The sequence below is a fragment of the Sus scrofa genome, chromosome 2, assembly GCF_000003025.6.
Source record: "Sus scrofa isolate TJ Tabasco breed Duroc chromosome 2, Sscrofa11.1, whole genome shotgun sequence".
NCBI classification, from domain to species: domain Eukaryota; kingdom Metazoa; phylum Chordata; class Mammalia; order Artiodactyla; family Suidae; genus Sus; species Sus scrofa.
Window position 1 is genome coordinate 895,097 of NC_010444.4, and position 19,428 is coordinate 914,524.

At 69.3% G+C, this 19,428-nt stretch overlaps 1 protein-coding gene across 14 annotated transcripts in view; it reads left to right on the forward strand.

Annotated features, from left to right (window-relative positions):
- Nucleotides 1,624-19,428, forward strand: part of BRSK2 (BR serine/threonine kinase 2) — a 57,189-nt gene continuing 39,384 nt past the window's right edge. For 8 of the 14 annotated variants that reach the window (XR_002341376.1, XR_002341379.1, XR_002341377.1 and 5 more), the window contains exon 1: nucleotides 1,626-1,781. Coding sequence is in view for 9 of the 14 variants with exons in the window: in XM_021082591.1 (XP_020938250.1) it covers nucleotides 1,688-1,781 (94 nt within the window). In the remaining 5 variants the exon portion in view is untranslated. Of the gene's footprint in view, nucleotides 1,782-19,428 lie in introns of all 14 variants that reach the window. The other 6 variants (XM_021082585.1, XM_021082587.1, XM_021082588.1 and 3 more) reach the window with 2 other exon arrangements.

The window sequence follows — 19,428 nt, forward strand, 5'->3', positions numbered from 1 at the left end:
GATTTTTATCTTTGGGCTTTGTATCCTGTGATTTTGCCGAGCTCACTTGTTAGTTCTACTAGTGGGTGGCTGTAGACCCCTCTTACCCACAACCTTTAAAGAAACGAGCAGGAAGCAAGCACGGAACCCGCAAGGGCTCCGGGAGCCCTGTTTTGAGGTCGGGCTCCCTTTCCTGAGCTGAATAGGGGAGAAGGAACTGCAAACAGCCCCTCCCAGAAAGGGAAGGGGTGCGGGACGAGCTGGGAGTTTCCAGAGGTCACCCCCCATCCACGCCAGGCTGGGCAGGAGCAGAGGATTATGGGAGAGAGCTGGCTGTGGAGCCCCAGGAGGCTGCAGAAACCCTGCAGGTGAAAGTTAGCCGCCCCAGACCTGGCGGCAGACGCTGTGCCGCCTCAAGACACCCAGTGGCTCAAAGGGTGTGGGACGCCCCCACCTGCAGGGTTGGGGGCTCCCTGCTCTGGGCCCTCACCTCTCTTCTCCCACCGTTCTCTCCAGCACTAGCTTAAGGCAGCAAGCGTCTTTTCCGCAATAAACAGGGGCCCTCGAGGTCCAGCTGCCTCTGCAGACTCCTCCCGGGAGCCGTCGGTGGGCGCACCCTCCGCGTAAGCGTCCGGCCCAGAAGAGAGGCCCGCACAAAGGCCCGCTGTGTGACCTTGACTGAGTGCCTAACCCCGCTATGCCGGTCACCGTTATGCACACGGGAAAGCGGAGGAGGACAGCATCCTGGGCACAGCCTCGGGACACGCAAGGTCACGGCGGGGCCACAAGCCTGCAGCGCTCCCCCGAGGAAGGGGTGGGGAGGAGCTCGGAACTCCTCCCCACCCCTGGTGGTCGCAGCCAGCAGGGACCGTGCCGGGAGCCAGGGCGGCAGCCTACCCACTCCCACGGCCCGCTGCCGGCACTGTCCCGGGATGCGCTTTAAGGGAGGGCCGTGTGGCACCCGCAGCTCTGCGGCCGGGCGGGGCCGGCGGGCCGGGACTGCGGGCGGAGGGCCGGAGACGCCCGGGCCTCGACCTGCCCCGCCCCCCGGCCCGGCCCTGCCCGGCCTCGCCTGGACCCCGCCCGGACGCCTCCCAGGCCTCTCCTCGGGAGACCAACTCCCCCGAGCACGCGCCGCGGCGGGGCGGGGCGGGGCGGGATGGGGGAGGGTAGAGGGCGCCGCTGATTGGCCGGTAGCGCTGATTGGCTGGCGCGAGAGCCATTCGCTGCCGCCGCTGCGTCCGGCTGCGCTCGTCTGGGCTCGGCTGGCAGCTCGGCTGGGCTCGGCGGCTCGGCTCGGCTCGGCTGGGCTCGGCGGCTCGGCTCGATTCGGCTCGGCTCGGCTCAGCGGCTCGGCTCGGCTCGGCTGCGTGGCCGCGGACTGACTGACGGGCGTGCGTTGGGGGCGCGGGGCGCGGGCCTCGGCGGCGGCGGCGGCGGCGGCGGCGGCGGCGGCGGAAGCCTGGTGCCCCCGCCCGCCCGGTCCTCTCGGAGAGGCGGAGGCAGCGCAGGCGGGCGGCATCCGAGCGAGCGCAGGCGCGGGGGCGGCGGCGCGGGGGAGGCGCGGGGGCGCGGAGCGAGCGCGGCCCGCCGGGCGCCGCCGACCCGGCCCAGCGGACGGACGGACGGACGCGGACGGACGCGGCCCCTCCCTGCCGCCGCCCGCCCGCCCGGGGCGCCCACCTCGCCGGCGCCGGGCCCGGGAGCGATGACATCGACGGGGAAGGACGGCGGCGGGGCGCAGCACGCGCAGTATGTGGGGCCCTACCGGCTGGAGAAGACGCTGGGCAAGGGGCAGACAGGTGCGTGCGGGCCGGCGGGGGCTGGGGCCGAGGGGACCCGGCACATGGAGGGGCCAGGGGACCGGGGACACCGGTGGGAACTGGGGGCGTCAGGGGACCGGGAAGCACCGGGTGCGAACGGTCACGCCGCTGCGGAGGCTGGCGCTGGCGCGCCAAGCCGGGGCCCGGGACGGAGGCCGCCCCGAGCGGTGTGCTGCAGGCCCAGCCCGCCGCCCCGGCCCGCGGCCGCGAACAATGGGCGGCCAGGCGCCGGTTCCAGCCGCGGAGCCCCGCGAGGCGCGCGGCTGCGGTCCGCCGGGCGCGGCCCAAGGACACGCGGCGCGGACGGGGGCGCACGGGCCGGGCCAGCGCCCCTCGGCCGGGCTGCAGGTGCGCAGCCCCGGCCGCATTGTGCGCCCGAGCGGCGGGGCCCATTGTGCCGCGGGAGGAGGGGGCTGAGCGGGCGCCCATCTGCCGTCTGCCGCGGCCGTGCTAATAGGCGTGCTGCCCGAGCAGCTGCGCCCCGAGCCGCGCGCCCCCGGCCGCGACCCCCGAGTCCCGCGGCCTGCGGACCGAGAGGCCGCGCCGCGCGTCCTGCGGGGTAGCGGGCCGCTCTGGCCGGGCCGGGACCTCCCTCCACTGTGGGAGTGGGAGAGTGCCCGGGCCACCGAGAGGGCTGGACAGCGCCTCTCTCCTCCCAGCCATTGCTCGGAATGTCTGCGACACCGCACTCCCCCAGGGGAGGGAGAGGGAGGCTGCCCTGGGCCCAACCGCGGATCGCCTGCCGCGGATCCCACAGCGGCGGTGCGGCGGACCCCTGGCCGGCGGGAGGAGAGGGCTCCGGTTGGTCCTGGGCGACTGTCTTTCTGGCGAGCCCGTTAGATTGCAGCCCCTGCCAGCGCTCTCATCTGGCTGGCCAGGCGTGCCCAGAGTCGCTTTGTGGGAGGCTAGGCTCAGCCATTTTCTTTCTTCTCTCCGGATGGGCCGCTCTCGGCAGCCCAGAGGTCCGATCGCCACTGGCTCCTCGTCCCTGTGCAGCAGGGGACCTTCCTTCGACCTAGGGCAGCAGGGGAGCGGAGGCAGGGAGGAGGAGGGCTGGGCCGAAGGGCTGGGTCCTTCCCCTGGTGCAGGGTCGGGGCCGGGGGGGGGGGGGGGGTGCTTGAGCCTGGGATGCAGCAGGCCCTCCCCCAAGAGCCCCCAGGTGGGCCCAGAGGCGGAGCCTGGAGGTGGCAGAAAAGTGGGCCAAGCCTGGGGCTGGGGGGGTGGTGGGGGTGGCGGGCAGTGGCTGTGATGTAACTGAAGCCGGAACTCCTGAAGGGGTCTGGGCTGGAGGCCGTGGAAGCTCCCCTGCACCCCTTGCTGGGTCGACAGCCCTTGTGCCAACTGCTGAGGCACCCACGGGCCCTGGGCAGTGGTGCAGTGCCCTTGGGAGTGGGGGCGGCAGGGCCTGGGTTCGAGGAGGAGGTGGCAGACAGTGTGTGGCCACCTGAGTTCTAAGTACTCCTATTTCCTGGGAGAAGCAGCTGTAGTTGGTGGCGTCCTCAACGGGGGAGGAGGGGCTCGGGCGGCAGAAAGCGGGCGGCAGTGCAATAATCTCATCACCTTGCCAGGAAGATGTCATAAGGAAAGCCTGGCGTGTAAGTGGTGGCAGCAGTGAATTCTAGGAGCCGGTCTCCGTGGGCAGGGCCGGTCTCCCTACTCTTCATTGAGTCAGACTGTCGTGCACTTAATTACGGAGGTTTCACTGGGATTAACAGTCGTGAGCACAAAAGGATGTGGGCTGGGGGGCGACCTGCTGCCCTGGGAGGCTTAGAAGCAGCTCGGGGGGCCCCTCCCTTTGGAGTGGAACGGGCTCTCCGTCACGTCGAGGCCTCTCTGGGGGTCTGTCCGCCCTCTGTTCCTTCTGGCCTCACGGGTGAGCTGCCCCCCCACCCCAGATTCTGGCGGCGGGAGCGCTGCTTCCCGGGAAGGCTGGGGGGTGTCCCTTCCGCTGAGGGACCTTGTGGAGTCTGGTGGACGTGGGGCCTCCTGGTGTGTGCGCTGGGCCCGGCCACTTGGCCGGCCGGCCGGCCTTGGGCTCCAAATGCCAAGAAAGCTGTCATTTCCCAGGCCTGTCCCTTTGCTCCTGAGATAAACGTCGGACCTTACGTGGGGCTCGGCTCTCTGCCAGGCATCTTGGGGGAAGAATGTGCTGGCGCCACCCTCCTGGGCTGTCGGCTGCGGGCCACTGGCCTGGAGTGGTGCAGCCTCCAGGCCCGCGGCCTGGTGGGGCCCGTGGTTGACCCTCCTCGTCCCAGGGACACCTCTGTCCTCCCTGCTGTTGTCCCCCACCTCCGGTCCTGTAAAGGATTGCTGAGGGCAGCAGGCGTCTGTGGCTTTGGGCCACTTGGGGCAGTGGGGCCCGGGCACCCTGGCTGGCATGCTCCCAGCGGGGGGGCCTGCTGCTCTCCCCAGACGCTGCCTCTGGGGGATCCGACGCGGGGTGGGGGTGCTCCAAGGGTGGAGTGCAGCTGGGCAGGGCTGCCCCTTCTGGGGGCCCACAGGGGCCAGTTTGCGTTTCTGTTGCATCTTTTTAGCCACTGGCTGTTCGGCGTCGGGCTCAGGAAGCGGGTCCGTCACTTCTGCTGGTGTTGGCCCCACGTCGGGCCTGGCAAGGCTGTGATCAGAAGTCATCTCCTCTGCCCGGCTGTCCTTGGCGGCCTGGCGTCACCTCTGCAGGCAGCCCGGGGGAGGTGGTTTCTGGTCGGGGACGGGCCTTCTGGGCCTGCTGGGGGCCGGTGTCGCTGTGTGGGGTGGCGTTCACTGCCGAGGCTCCGCCTGGCCTCTCCTTGATCTGGGAGAGGCCTCTTCAGGTGGGGAGGGGCCCCTCTGGCGGGTCCAGTTGTGTAGGCTGTGCCATCTGCACCCCTCCAGCCCTCAGGAGAAGGAGCAGCGCAAACCAGGGCGTGGCCAACTTGGGGCCAGGAAGACCCCGCGGGAGGAGGGGGATGGGGAGCCGCGTCCCCCTCCTGGTGGGTGGCAGGTGGGGGGGGCCGAGGTGGGGCTTGCAGGCGAGGGGTCAGCTGAGGAGAGAAGGTGCGGGTCGGGGCCTCCCTGCCGCTTACCGGGCTGGGCTCGCAGACCGGTGGGAGGGCCGGGCGAGGAGCCCCTCCAGGCTCTCTCTTGGGAGAATAATGTGGGTGCTGGTGCAGGCAGGCTGGAGAGGCCTCCTAGGGAAGATGCGGCAGGTGAGAGAGGGAGGGACAGGTGAGCGGGGAGCAGAGGCAGGTGTGAGCAGAGAGAAGCAGGTGAGCTGGAGGGAGAGTCTGGCAGACCCTGGCATGACCCTTGGCTGGAGCTGGAGCAGGACGCAGAGCCGGAGGTGGAGGCGGGAGGCAGCCCCTGGGCATGGAGGACCAGGTCAGTTCAAGAAAGGTGAACGGGAGTTCCCGCCATGGCGCAGTGGTTACCGAACCCGACTGGGAACCATGAGGTTGCTCCCCGGCCTCGCTCAGTGGATTAAGGATCCGGTGTTGCCGTGAGCTGTGGGGTAGGTTGCAGATGCAGCTCGGATACCACGTTGCTGTGGCTCTGGTGTAGGCTGGGGGCTACAGCTCCAATTTGACCCCTAGTCTGGGACCTTCCATGTGTCGTGGGAGTGGCCCAGGAAAAGGCAAGAAGACAAAAAAAAAAAAAAAGTAAGTTGAACTGGAGGCAGCTTTCGAGCCAGTCAATGGCTACAGCTTGTGAGCCCTGGGATGGGGCGGGGGCAGGGGCTGGCCCAGGACCCGGCCTGAGGTGCCTGGGGTGCTGAGGCCTGGAGCAGGGGCCTCCCTGTGTGGCTGGAGGCATTGGACTTGGGTGCGCGGGGAAGGTGGACAGAGCAGGGTGGATGGGGCCAGGGCCACGCGTGGGCCACGCGTGGGCCACCTGTCGTGCAGTGAGCAGGGCACGCTGCCCTTGCTGTGAGCCCAGGGCCTGCCGCTCTGTGCCGCAGGGCAGCCTCTGTCTCCCTAACCTGTTGCGTAAGCGAGGAAGCGGGCTCAGAACTCGGGCTTTGGTCAAGGGTACCGGCTCCTGGGTTCAGTGGGGAAGCCCAGAGATGCTCGCTGCACCGGCCTGGTTAAAAGTTGGACCTTGTTCTTGAATAGCCTAGGGGCGTCCCCCCCGCCGCCCCGTCTCCCTGCCCCCTGGAGTGGCGGGACACCCCGTCAGTGGCTCTGAGAGGGACAGGTGCCCTGCGGCCGTCCTCCCGAGGCTTAGCCTCCCCCCCCAGGAAGCCCCCCGCCTGGCTGAGAGCCGGCCCTGGGTGGGCCGTGCATGGTGAGGGACCACAGCTCTGTGTGGGAGTCCCGGGGTCTCGCCACAAGGGCCGGGCCGTTTCGCGGAGGTAGGGATGGGGGGTCGGGGGTGGACAGAGACCTCGGACTCTGCTCCCAGAGTGGTCTCTGTGGCTCTGAGCACTTCAGGTTCCCTGTGTCCCACCTGCCTCTCCACTGGCCATGGCAGTGGGCGCTGTGGGGCTGGGGGAGCAGCTCTGTACCAGGGAGGCCCTGCAAGCAGGGGGCACGGCCCAGGCCAACCTGCCCGGGAGAGGAATGCCCTTGGCAGAGCTGGATGCTGCCTGATGCGGCTGCGGCCATGGGTTCCTCCACACTGGAGTTCCTCGCAGGGGTCGTTGAGGCCGGCGGCTCCCCACCCCCAGGGTCCCCAGCACAATGGAGGAAGAGGCATCTGTGGCCGGCCTCTGCCCACCGCGTGCCAGGGTGCAGAGGTGCCTCCAGAGCATGTGCTGGGAGTGCGGGTCTGGCTCTTTCCCTGGGAAGCCAGGCCGACGCTGGCCATGGCCCCGAGGGTACACCCTGCTGGACAGGGCAGAGGAGCAGAGGGGCCTCGGGGTCCGGGCGCTCCAGGCCCCCCACCCCGGCCTCTAGAGGGTGGCAAGGGGTACCTCAGGCCTCACGGGTGACCTCAGGCTTGGCTGGACAGGTTGGGGCGTGTGCAGACTGGGGCCTCCAGGGCTAGCTCCTTGTGCTCCCCCTGCCCCCCGGCCGTCCACAGCCAGTTGCCTTGTGGGATGCCGGGTGCCCTGCTGCCCAGCTGGCAGCCAGCACTGCCCTGAGCCTGCACCTTCCCCGGTTTCATCGCTGGGCTCATCTGTGGGGTGACCCCTGGGCCTGAGAATGTCAGAGCTGGGGGAGCAGCTGCTGGGGGGCTGTGCGGGGGGGGGAGGCTGGCGGCAGCGCCACCCGTGTCCTCTCCACCCGAGCTCAGGCCTGCTCGGTGCTGGCACCTTCTGCGGGTCTGGAGCAGACAGGCCGGCCCGGGCAGAGGCCCAGGCTGAGGATGGCCTGTGTCGCCGAGCTCCCCGCGTCAGCGGTGCTGTGGGAGGGCCTGTGGCAGGCGCTCACGAGGGCAACTTCGTGTCACTGGCACCTGCTTTGGAGAGTACCTGTGCCTTTGAGGCCAGTTTCTTCGGGGACTCGGAAGGGCCAGGCAGCTCTGAAGTTGGTGCCCAATTGGTGCCAAGAAGAGGCTGTGCCTGGAGCCCCGGGCCTGGGGCCCTTCCTGCCTGTGTCCACCCGCACCGTGTGGCCTCTAGGAGGGGCCACGCTTGTGCTCCCTGGAGGCCCCCTGTCACACACGGCATGAGTGTTGTCAGACCACCCGCGTGGTGGGAGCTCAAGGTCAGAGAGAGGCCTTGCCACCTGCCTGTGGCCCTGGGAGCTGGCCTCTCCGGTCATGCGGCTTGCACCCCAGGCCCTCGGGGCCACCTGGAGCTCTGTGCCGCTGTCCGGGGGCACATCCCAGGGACGGCCCGCCTGGGCTCTGGTGCCCAGCGGCTCAGGCTGCCGAGCGGCGTTTCCCAAGTTTCCGGGCGGCTCTGAGGCTGGGAAGAGCGTCGGGGCCCATCTGCGGTGCACGGAGTCCAGCAGGAGGACAGCAGGCCAGCGCCTGTCGGGCCATCCAGGGTCTCGGCGGGGAAGGACCCCCTTCATCCCTGCGAGTGGTCCCTTGTGCTGCCCTGCCTTTCGCAGGACGTGCTTCCGGGTTCGGGGGCGAGCTGGTGCCGCCGGACGACCTCTCCCGTGGAGCCCTCTCCGGTGCCAGGCCCGGCCCACCCTGATGGCCCCTGTGGGCCGGCTGACGTGCCCAGGCCACACGGCACTGGGGGGTGGGCCTCCCCGAGCCCCAGGTCCTGGCCAAGGGTGGCCGAGCTTCCCAGAGGCCTGCCCGAGGCTTCACCCCAGGGTGCCGGCCGGCCGAGCGGGGCTGCCCCCGGCCAGCTGCCCGGGCCTGGCCAAGGTGGAGGCTGGGCTGGGCAGAGGCCGCGGGGACAAAGCAGGGATTGTGTGGGCTGGGCCCTGAGAGGCGGCCTGGGCCTTGTTCCGCGGCCTCTGAGAGGCCAGTGTTCTGGAGCTGGGCAGCTGGGAGCCCCCGCCCAGCAGAAGGAGGCTCCCGTGGGCCCAGCGAGCTTGAGAACTCGGCCCTTGTCTTCCGGTGGCTTCTTCCTGTTCCTCTGCTTCCGTCCCTCGGGGCCCAGGGCCGCGGTTTCTTCTCTGTGCCCTGGGGTGATAGCACCTCTGGCTGCATTTCAGAGGTCGCTGAGGTCATGTGTGCGGAGTGCTGGCAGGTGTCCTGGGTCCACACCCTGGGGGTGCTCGCCCTTGAGGGCAGAGCCGTGTCCCCAGGTGGCTGCCACATCCTCGCCCACACAGGGGCTGGGGGCTGCACCCCCCGGGCTCCTGCAGGCCCTGCTCACGGGCCTGGCTGAGGGTGTGACTCTGGGCTGGCAGGGGAGGGAGGCCCAGGGCACTTGGGCCGTTGCTGCCCACCCTGGGCTCAGCAGGGCACCTGGCTCCCAGAGAGCAGGGCTGTCCTTCCCAGCCTCAGGGCAGAGGTGGGAGGGCAGCGTGAACCCCCGTGGCCTGAGTGACGTGGCTGGGGCAGGGGACGTGTCAGGTTGCCGCTCCATCTCGGGGCCGTGGGCGGGTTTTGGGGGCAGCAGGAGGCTGAACGGCCAGGAATGTGGCATCTGTGATGAGTGGCTTGGCCAGGGTACTCCCGGGCAACTCCGCGTTGCTGGCAGCTGCTAGCCTGGGTGGAAGGCCAGGATGAGTGGGGGCTGAGGAGGGAGCGCCTGGTTAGCCTTGGGGGCTGGAGGGGGCCCCCGGGCGCCCTCTGGGCCCCCCACCTGTGATTGACTTCGGCCTGGACCACAGGCCACAAGGCCCGAGTAGTCCCAGGGCGGGCTGGGTGCTTCCCTCACTGGACACTGCCAGTGTGTGTGTCCAGCCTCCTTGGGGTCGATGCTGCCCTGCACTAGGGCAGGGGGGCAGGGGGCCCAGGTCTACAGAGGCTGGGAGCAGCCTCTGCCTGGCAGGAACCGCGAGCTCTGCCACCCCCGTTGACCCAGAAGGCCTGCAGCTGAGCCCGGGTGGCCTTGAGGAGCAGGTCCCCTCCCCAGCAGGTGAGGGGCTGGTGCTTGGCTGGGCCCCGCAGGCACGTGAGGGTCCCCAGAGACCGAGTGTGGCTCTGATGCTTGCGGAGGGAGTGCACCTGCACTCCCCAGCCCCTGGCAGTCAGTGTGGGGGCGCTTGGCGTGTGTGCACCCCTGGTCCCATGGCGTCAGGACGGAGCTGGGCAAGCCGCCCGTCCCAGGGCCACTCCCGCCGCCCCAGGAGTCAGCTGGAAGGCACAGGGCACCCGGGGTCTCTGGGGTCAGCCCGTGGGCAGGGCCCCCAGTCCAGACTCGGTGGTGGGAGTGTCACGTGTCTCCGGGCGTCGGTCTCCCTGTTCTGCCTCGGGTGTGAGAGTGGGGGGCTCCTCCACGAGGGGGCTTGCTGGCCTGGGGCCGAGCACGGGCCCGGCACAGCTGCTGCAGCCGGTGGAACCCTTGGGCTGCGTGCCTGAGAGTGGGCTTGGGCTGGGCGGGGAGAAGCGAGGACGAGGCTGGACAGATGGACGTCGTGCGTGCTGATCCCTCTGAGGTGGTATTTCGGGCAGCGCTGGTTTGGGGGCAGCGAGTGGGCAGAGTGGATGGGGGGACCGTGGCAAAGCTGGCCGGCCAGCTGGGCCAGGCCGAGGGGCTTGTCTCGTTCCTTCCCTCTGCCCCGTGGCGCCCGCGAGGTAGCCTGCCCTGCTGTGTCCCCACCCCGCTGACCTCTTGTGCTCAGCCTGCTGCCATCTGGCTGGCAGATGCCCTGTCCTGGGGGTCCCCCCCGGGGTGCGGGCCCCACGTTCCTGGGCTGCCGTGGGCACCGCTTGTCTGCATACAGGCAATTCCAGACAGAGAAGTAGAGAAAGGAGTGCCCTGGACCCCGCGAGCCCACCCCAGCCTCAGTGACTAGTCTTTGCTTCACCCCCCACCCGACATCTTCTCTCTGTAAATATTTTAGCGCTGTGTCTGGAGAAGAGGGGCTCTTAAAAGGCACACACCCGTGGCACCCTGGGAAGGTGACACTCTTTTTCCGTGCTGGCAGAAATCCAGCCAGGGGCTGCGTTTGTAACATTTAAGGGCTGTTTCTTGGAGCCCGCGTCCCCGCCGTGGCCCCGCCCCCGGGGCTCCCCCACTTCCAGGGTCCTCATCTCAGCATCACCACTCAGCAGGTCTGTGGGGGTGCTGCTACCGGCAGGGGCTCCCCTGGGAGAGGACACTGCACCATGTGTGCCCGTCCCACCCTCTTTCCCACCCCTGCCCTTGGCGGGTGGCGGCAGGGAAGTAGGGACCTGGCCCTGTGGGGGTGGGGAGGGTGTGGCTCTGCCCAGCCTGGGAGCTTCACTCCTGCCGGCACGCAGAGTGCAGGCCCGTGATGGTTCATACCTGCAGGGAGCACCCTTTGGGCTCCATTGTGCGGGGTTGTGCGGGGCGTGGGCTTATGGCAGGTGAGGGTGGTGGCCCGTCATTCAGGGGTTGCTCCCCTGAGCTGCAGCCCTGGGCGGGTATGGGTAAGGACAGGCGCAGAGCTGGGGCCGCCCGGGGGGCATGGACCAGCTTCCCATGGACGTCTGGTCCCTCTGCCGTACTTTGGCTCCATGCACAGCCTCACCCTCGGCCCTGGCGGCCCTTTCTCTGGGGGCCCGTTTGAGTGCTCACTGCCCAAGGGAGGACGGCAGGTGCTCGAGGCAGTCAGCGCCCAGGTGGGGCAGCAGCGGCGGCCCTGCCCTCCTGCCACCCAGCCTTGGACTCTTCCTCCCTGAACGCCTGCGCCAGCAGCCTGGCCTGTGGCTCCCACAGCTGACCTCACGGGAGCAGCTGAGCTGGCCCCCTTGTGCAGGCTGTGCTTTGGGGTTTCCTGCTTCCGGCAGTGCCTTCCCCGGCGTGCCTGCTTCCTTGGGGGCCAAAGTGACCTAGAAGGGGTCTCCCAGCCAGCAGATCCGCACACGTCCAGGGCCAGCAGTGTCCAGGCGCCGGGGACCCTGCCCCCTGCGCTGCTCTCACCTCCTGTCTCCGCTCCACCCCCCAGGGTTGTGCGGTGGCAGGGGCAGCTCTCCAGCCCCGCCCCCAGCAGAGAGCACCCTGGGTCCCCTTCCAGTTCCAGGAGGGCTCGCGTGCGGCGCCCTGCAGCCTGGGGCCCGGCCTGGTCCTGGGGAGGCTGCGGGCGGGGAGCTGTCCGGCGCGGCAGTGCTGAAGTCTGCAGCTTCTGAGCCTCGGGAGGGCTGCGGTCGGCGGCTTGTCCTCAAACCTCCCCCGCGGCGCCAAGCAGACCTGCGGGAAGGGCTCGGCGTCTTGCAGACCTGCGGGAAGGGCTCGGCGTCTTTCCGAGTTCCCTCGCCTCCGGGTGCGGGCCGTGCTTCTGTGCTGAGGGGCAGGTGGAAGCTGCCTGGTGCTGCACGTGCGCAGTGGAGGCCCGAGCCCCCCAGCCCCCGCTGGTGTGCCCCCGCTGGAGACCCCAGCCCCCCGGTCCCCTCCTGGGGCAGAAGGGGCTGGTGGCCAGTTCTGGGGGTGCCACTGACCCGCTGGGGCGCGGGGCGGGCCAGGGCCCACAGAGCAGGACGTAGAGCTGCTCATGCCCTGGGGCTGCCGGCACCTCCTCTGGCTCGGGGTGACTCGAGGCGACGCCCCAGGGCAGGCCCTGGTGCCGCTGATGCTGGCTGGGTGTCTCCCGGTGGCAGGAGCTGCTGCAGTGAACCCTCCCGTCCAGAATCCCTGTGTGGCTGCTTTGGGGCACAGAGCAGCCCGGGAGGCATCGGCCACCAGCCCCATACCCTGCAGGCTGTGGGGGCGGTGCCGTCCAGGCTCACGGGGTGGGCAGGTGCACCGTGAGGGGGTCTGTGCCACACCTGCGGGTGCCTCCCCTGCCTCCTTATTTCGAGGTCTTCTGGCCCAGGGTGGATGAAAAGCTGGAGGGACCGCTGACCGCTGGGCATCAGTGATGGCCTTAGGAGGCGGAGGGGAAGGCCCGCTGACCCTCTGCGCCAGAGGCTGGCCTGCCTGGGCTCCTCGGGGGGCAGCGAGGTGGGCGTGAAGCACAGGTGTTACCCTCCCTCTGTGACACCTCCGGCCGACCCCCGGAACTGTCCGCATGCACAGGGTGGGTCCCCTGGGCCTCCGTCCATGCCTGCGGACCCCTCCCCAGGCCTGGGGCCCTGGAGGGAATTGGGCCTGGACTCAGGAAGCCGGGCGCCCCCAGCTCCAACCCCCAGGAACCCCCCATCTGAAGCACCGTCTTGGGCTGGCTGGGCGGGGGGCCTGCGGCAGGGCCGAGCCATGGGGGTGGAGGGACGTTTCCTGGGCGTGGGGGGCGGTGCTGGGCAGGGTCAGAGGCTGGCTTATCTCTGGAAGCAAGGGCCTGTCTCAGATTGGAGGCTTGCTGACTCTAAACCCCAAATCCCATGGGATTTATGACTAATCACGAAGTGGCACAGATAGGCCATTCTCCAGCAGATGCCACGGGGCCGCAGAGGGCATCTGTACACAGGCATGGGCCACGTCGGCAGGGCAGCCACGTTGGGGTCCGGGCGAGGGCTGCGGGGGGCACCTCGGGGTAACGCCCTGTGGCCCGCGGTCTATGGGCTGGGTTCCCAGAGTCACTTCAGCTTTGCTGCTGGCCCTGGGAGGGCACACGATGTCCTCAGGGTCCCAGAGAGCTTGGCCGTGCCGCCGCACATCCGTGCCTCCCCTCCTGGGTCCCTCTGCCTGAGAGGTGCTCAGACCCCTGTTCCACAGCCCGCCTTTGGGGACAGCTGGCCGTGGGGCCTCTGACTTGGGCCCTGCCTCACGCCGCCCCCTCTTCCGTGCACACCCTCCTCTGGGCATCTGTGCGCTGCCTTGTGCACGACGGCCTGGGGGCACCCCCTCTGTCGGGGGTAGGGCTGAAGGCCACGTCTGGGTGAGCACCTACGGGAGGAGCCTGCACCGGTCAGGGCTGTGAGGTCCAGAGAGGCTCGGGGCCTCTGCCCGCACGGTCTCACTCTGTCCTTTCTGTCCAGGGGGCTGTGCCATCCCGAGGCGCCCCAGGTGGGGGCTTCTGGGTGACAGTCCCGCCCAGCTGGTGCTGAGAGGGTCCCGTGCTGACCGAGGCCTAGAGGCAGCCGTCTTGGTGCTGCCGGGGGAGGCTCTGGTCTCCTGGCTGGTGAATGCCTGGGCCACCTCTGGGAAGCTGGCCGGCTCTGCTGGGGACAGTCCTGACCTGGGCCGAGAGACCCAATGGGCAGTGTCCAGGCTGGGTCTGTGGCCCCCTCCACCAGCCTGTGGCAGGAGCGCCCTGAGTGGGCCTTGGGGAGGAAGGAGGCCCCTCAGGAGCCTGCCTTGCCCTGTGCAGGACTGCGGGGCGGCAGGGGGTTCATTGGTGCTGTGGGCACGTGCCCGGGCACCATCTCGGGGCCCTGCAATTCCTTGCTGGGCCTCAGGAGTTCATCCCTGGGGTGGGCCCTGCTGAGCCTGGGGCTGCAGGCGAGGGTGTCCCCACGGAGCTGGCTCTGCTCTTGGATGCTCACGCTGGGGCAGCGTGGCGGGGGCCCTGCTCGGCAGGCTCGGAGCATCTGTCAGCGCCCTGCCCTTCTTTTCTCCCTGCTTGGGGTCCAGGGCGGGCGGCGGCAGGCCTGTTGGCAGGGTCAGCAGAGCAAGAGCCCGGGGGCCCCGTGCCGGCAGGATGATGTGGGGCTCCCTGGGGTGCGGCCTTCCCAAGCACTGGGTCTGGGACTTCACAAGCCAGGCCTGTGCCCTGTGGCCGGTGCTGATGCCAACTGCAGATCTGCAGGTGGGAGGGTGTGTGTGCGAGATCCAAGCTGCCTGTCCGTCCCTGGGGGTCGGGGGGCTGTGGGACAGGCTCCACTGCCCGGGTGGGAGGTCGAGGGTCAGGGATCAGGACTGTTTCCCGGGGAGAGCTGAGCACACGGGCTGGGCACCTGTCCTGAGACCTGTGCCCATTTGCACCGTAGGGTGGCAGGTTCCACTGCCCGGCCCTTCCAGCTGCTCTCCGCTGGCGCCGCAGGCTGGGCGTGCATCTGTATGTCTGTGTCTGAGACACCGGGCAGGGGATTTGCCTGGTACCTCAGCCAGGCCCTCCTGAATCGGGTGGGAGCGGCCTGCACACGGCCTGCCTGGCCCAGCGCCTTGGTGTCCCTCTCGTGTGCGGTGCCGGCTGGGCCCCTGGCCGGCCCCAGCAGCCAGCTCAGCCCCCAGCTCCCCCACGTGCTCCACGGTCAGGGCCAGCGCCTTCGTGGCCTGCCCCGGACCCCTGACCCAGGGACTTGGGGTGCTGGTCTCCTGGGAAAGTCCAGCACGGGCCTCCAGCTCCCCACCTGGTGAGCAGGCGTGGGCACAGGCTTGTCAGCCCGGGGAGGGCAGGACACAGGACCCTGTCTGAGAAACCGAGTCAGCAGACAGGTTTGGAAGTGCGAGATCCAAATTTGACCGTGCAGAGCCGTCCTGCGCCCCACTCCCCTCCCACGTGGGGACAGGAGGTGTCGGCCACGGGCCAGGAACGCGTGTCCGCCCCGCAGCTGTCCCTCCATCCCGCCCTCCTGTTCCCCTACGTGGCTTTTCCAGGCTGACCCTGACAGCCCTGCTAGTGTGCCTGGCAAAGGGCTGCTGGGTGGCCTGGTGCCCGCAGCTGGGGGTACTGTGCCTTCCTCTACTTGACCTCAGGCTGGCCGCCGGCAGATGGCGAGGGGGCAGGGGCTCCCCTGCACGAGGCCTCACCCTGTCCTGTGCGGGGACGGGGGCACAGCCAGGGTGCTGGGGGCAGCGGGGAAGCAGGACGGTCACTGGCGGCTCCTGGCCCTGGTTGGGGAGGCCTCCCACATCTGGCTTAGCTGCGCGCGCTGCTCCGGGCCTGGCTCCCTGCCGGAGGGTCCCCCATGCCTGGCAGGTGTGCATGGAGCTGCATGGGGTTGCGTCTGCTGCCAGAGGGGCTGCGGGTGTGTCTTGCTGTGTCTGTCTGGGGGTGTGGTGACAGGCGGGATCCCTTGGGGCTCCCGGGGCAGGCTTCCCCCGCCTCGTCACCACGGCAACCCTGTCACCATTCCTGGGGCCAGCGGGGGTGGAGCTGGAAAGAGGAGGGTCTGGGCAGATGGGCGGGGGTCCCTGTCTGCTGCCGAAGCCCCCTGAGGCCGGCCTGTAGGCCGCCTGCCTCCTCCTGGTGACCCCCTCCTTCCCCCACCAGGCCCTGGGTCGCTGACCCCGAATCCGTCCTGCCGGTCACCCCTGCTCCGTCTGTCCATACCCCCGGAGGCCTGCCAGCTGCCGGCCAGGACGCTGCCGCTGGCCGTGCCTGCTTCGGGTCGTACCACGGTGTCCACGCTGCGGGCGGGACCCTGGCCTCCTGGAGTGCAGCCTCCCCGTACAGGGGGCTCCTTGCGTGGTGCCCACGCCTGCTCCCCACGCGCCTCTGACCCTGCTCGTCCGGGGCCCCTCAGGCCAGCGCCCTTCTTCGTCCAGGCGCTTGGCAGCAGCCGCAGCCTCAGCCCCAGGCCTGAGACTGCCGAGACCAGGGCGCCCGCTCACAGAAAACAGGTGAACAGACTGAATTACTGAGCAGTCACTGAATTCAATCAGAATGTCTCATTGGACTAACTTTACAGTATTGAATTGATGAAACAGTTAATAAAAAAGCTAACGTGGTCACCTGCCACATTTGGAACTGGGCACGTGGTGCCCGCTGCCCGGCCCTGGGAAGACCTGCTCTCCCGAAGGGTTTCCCAGTGCCGGTAGGTGGGAGTTCCGGGCGGGGAGGGCAGAGAGAGGCCCAGCCAGCTGCTTGCTGTCTTTACCCAGTGCACCCCAGCACTGATGGATTCACAGTGCTTGTGCCGCCCCGACAAGGCCTCGGGGTCCCCTCGGGCACCCTGCCTTGTGTCTGCCTATGGCTGTGCCCAGAGAGCCGTGGGGTCCGTCTTGCTGGCCTCTGCCTCTGCCCCGCCCACAGGGGGCCGTGGCTCCCAGGTCGGGCCTCCGGGCGGCTGGGGGTCTTGCTTTTAGGAAGTGGGTGCTGCTGAGGCTGGGGGCGGTTCTTCGGGGTCAGAGGAGGCCTGCCCTGCCCCCTGCCAGTGTCCGGCTGGCTGGGCCCCTCCGCCCCAGAAGGAGGGATCTGGGCTTTCCCTGGCCTGTCCTGGCAGCCTGTGTGCGCCCCATACTCCGCCCACCTTGACCCCCGCCTCCCAGACCCACTGGGGAGCTGGCCCTCCGAGGTGGGGCCATAGGGCAGCCAGAGCAGGACCAGCACGCCTTGCTCCTTGGCCCCCACAACTCCGCCTCGAGCCTAGCCTGGCTCCCCTGCTCCCAGGCCCTGTGCCTGAGCCTGGGGGCTGTGGCTGCCCTGGGGTGGACGGTCCCAGCTGCGCTCTGTCGGCTCAGCCCCCGCGGCCTGGCTGCGCTGGGCGTTGCTGCTCCTGAGAACTGCCGTGGGCGGGTTTGCGGAGCTGTCAGAGCTCCAGTCGAGGGTGGGCTCTCCCCGCCTTTCCTCTGGGGGGTGGGCTGCTCTGAGTTGCCCTGGTTGCGGTTCTGCCAGTGACTCCGTGGACTCAGAGTCCCAGGGGAGGCGACCTGGAGGCGGGGCGGGGGGCATCGAGTCCCCGTCACGCTGCCCAGGGTGCAGCTGTCCAGCTCTTTAAATCTGAGTGTCGCTCCACCTCCCCGGAGCTGTGAGAAGCGGCCAGACAGGGAAGCAGGTTTTAGGGAGCAAACCAGGGCCCAAAACTCGAGAGGGCCCAAAACTCGGGCCGTGTGTGGCTCCTGAGCCTGGGGCCCTTGGGAGCAGGGCAGTCCTGGTGTCTGTCTGGCAGGGGTGCGAGAGCTGCCAGTGGTGGCCTGATGGCTGTCACCTCTGGGTGTCCTCGCCAGCCTGGCCGCAGAAAGTGCTGGGCTCTTTCATTCGGGTGCCTCTTTGGTCTGTTGGGGTTTGGGGGGCGGTGCGTGTGGGGGGGTGCTGCCTGCTGTCTCAGGGCCTGGTCACCTGTTGGGCACTTGCCCCTAGGTAGTCGGGACTGCTGGAGCTCTGGGGGAGGGGGGAGGGCTGACCTCCTTGGGGGGGGCACGGCGGGGGAGGTGGGTCAGGGGCCAGGCCGGTCACCAGCCGTGCCCAGCACCAGACAGGCCCTGCCCTGGGCGGGGCGGCATCGAGGTAGGGTCGGGGCGGAGGGGGCCCGGCCTTTTGTGCGGGAGGCAGTGTTAGCGGGGCGGGGCCAGGCCCGCTGGCTGGACAGCCGGGCTCTGCGGCCGGGGGGCCCAGCGGAAGGGCGCGGGGGAGGGGGAAGGGGGGTGGGGAGAGCGCTCAGGGCCCCAGCCCGGCTGCTCCCGTCGTCGTCATGGCGACAGATGGCGGCTTGGCAGCCGAGAGGAGGGGGAGGGCTTTGTATGAGGAGGCGCCGTTTTGGGAGACCAGCTGGGATCCTTCAGGGATGGGGTGGGGGCGCTGGCCAGGGTGAGCAGGCTCTTCCCCAGGGCCCCCAGAGCAGCCCCGGTTCCCCAGGGCAGGTTTTCGACACAAACCCACGACTGAGCTTCCCTTCTCCTGCGCGCCAGCCCCACCCTGCTCACATGATGGGGGGGGGGGCGGCTGCTCACCCCTCCCTCCCTCCTCTGGCTCCTGGGCTAGACCACACATTGGAGAGAGGCCGTGCCCCGCCCCGGACCCCCCCCAAGCCCAGGTCAGTGGGCAGAGTGGGTACCACAGCTGGGCAGTGCTGGGGCAGGCACCCCAGAGAGAAGGCCCAGGAGGAGCACAGCGGCCTCACCCCTGAACAGCCAGCGATGGCTGCGGCGCCCGCCATGGGGCACCATGCAGGATGCCCATGTCCAGCCAGTCTGGGGCCGCGGCCCCGCCTCTCTGGCCTGACGGGAGGTGGGAGGAGGAGGGCCCGGCTTTCCAGGTGATCAGCGGGCCTGCCCCCACCCCTGCAGGCCCCGCTCCCTCGCTCCCACCACACCTGCTGCCTCCTCGGTCTGGCTGGCCCTGCCCTGCATCCCCGTGCACAGGTGTGAGTCTGTGTGCCCGTGTGTGAGCCGAGAGGCGGGGGAAGGGCCCTGTGCACGCCTGTCCGTCAGCAACCACTAAGCCCCGCTGCGGGCTCCAGGTGGGAAGGGCCCACCCGCTGAACAAGGGACCCCCGCCTGGGCCACAGCAAGGGTAGGCTCACCTGCCAGTCTGGCATCCAGGGCCCTGAGTTGCACCCCCCAGTCCCCCAGCATGGCTCAGGATGGAGGGGGGCTCTGCCCTGCCCGTCCTCCTGTACCCCCCATGGCGCACCCACGACTCTGGCCCAACACGCTGGTGTCAAGGGCCAACCTGGTGTTGTGGCCGCGCCCAGGACGAGCCCGCCCTGCCCAGCCTGGTGGGGAAAGTTGGCCGGAGGGCGCTGGGGCTGGCGTCCTGTGACACCTCACAGCCCCCAGGGCTCTGGCCTGAGCCAGGGTCCCCAGCCAGAGCAGGTGGCAGGGCAGGGTCTGTGCCGAGTCGCTGGGCTGGCTCATCACCAGCCTGGCCTCGCTCTCCCACGCCTTCCACTCGACATCCTGTGGGAGCTTCCCCTGCGGTTGTGCCCTGACCCCCGACCCGCTCTCATCAGCCCTGCCCCTTCCTCCCTGCAGTCCCCGGCCCAGGGCTGGTCCCCAGAGAGAGACCCTCCGGGGGCACTTTTTCAGGATGGGATTCCCCGTTAGGGGCCTGGGTCGGTGCTGGCGGGGTGGCGCTGACCCCCTGGGAGGCCTGGGTTCCCACAGGTCAGGGCAGCTGGAGGCTGGGGGCCTGGGACGGGTCCCCTCACTGCAGAGGGTCTGGGGCCCAGGCTGCAGGCCAGCTCTCGAGCTTTCTGTGAAAATAAGGTGTTAGGTGTGTGGTGATGGGCAGGACATCAGCCACACGTGCACGCGCGCGTGCGCGCATGCGTGTGTGTGTGTGTGTGTGTGTGTGTGTGTGTGTCCTGCCCCCCTGACCAGCACTAAGCCAAAGGGGGCGGGGGGGAGGGGCAGCAGAGCTGGAGTGCGTGGTGGGCTTGGCCCCTGCCCAGCAGCCCAGGCAGCTTCTGGGCAGATGGCCCTACATGCGTGACCTGTCCCCAGGGTGGGGTGCTGGGAGCGCCTGCAGGCAGGCCCTTCTCTGCCTGGTGCCTGTTCCCGAGGCTGGGGTCCTGGGGTGGGGAGTGGTTGCCAGCCCATGGGCGGGGTCGGTGTGGCCGGAGGTGGGATGAGAGTGTGCCCCTGGCACTGCCCCCCACAGGCCTCAGGGGAGGTGGGGTAGGCGGAGCG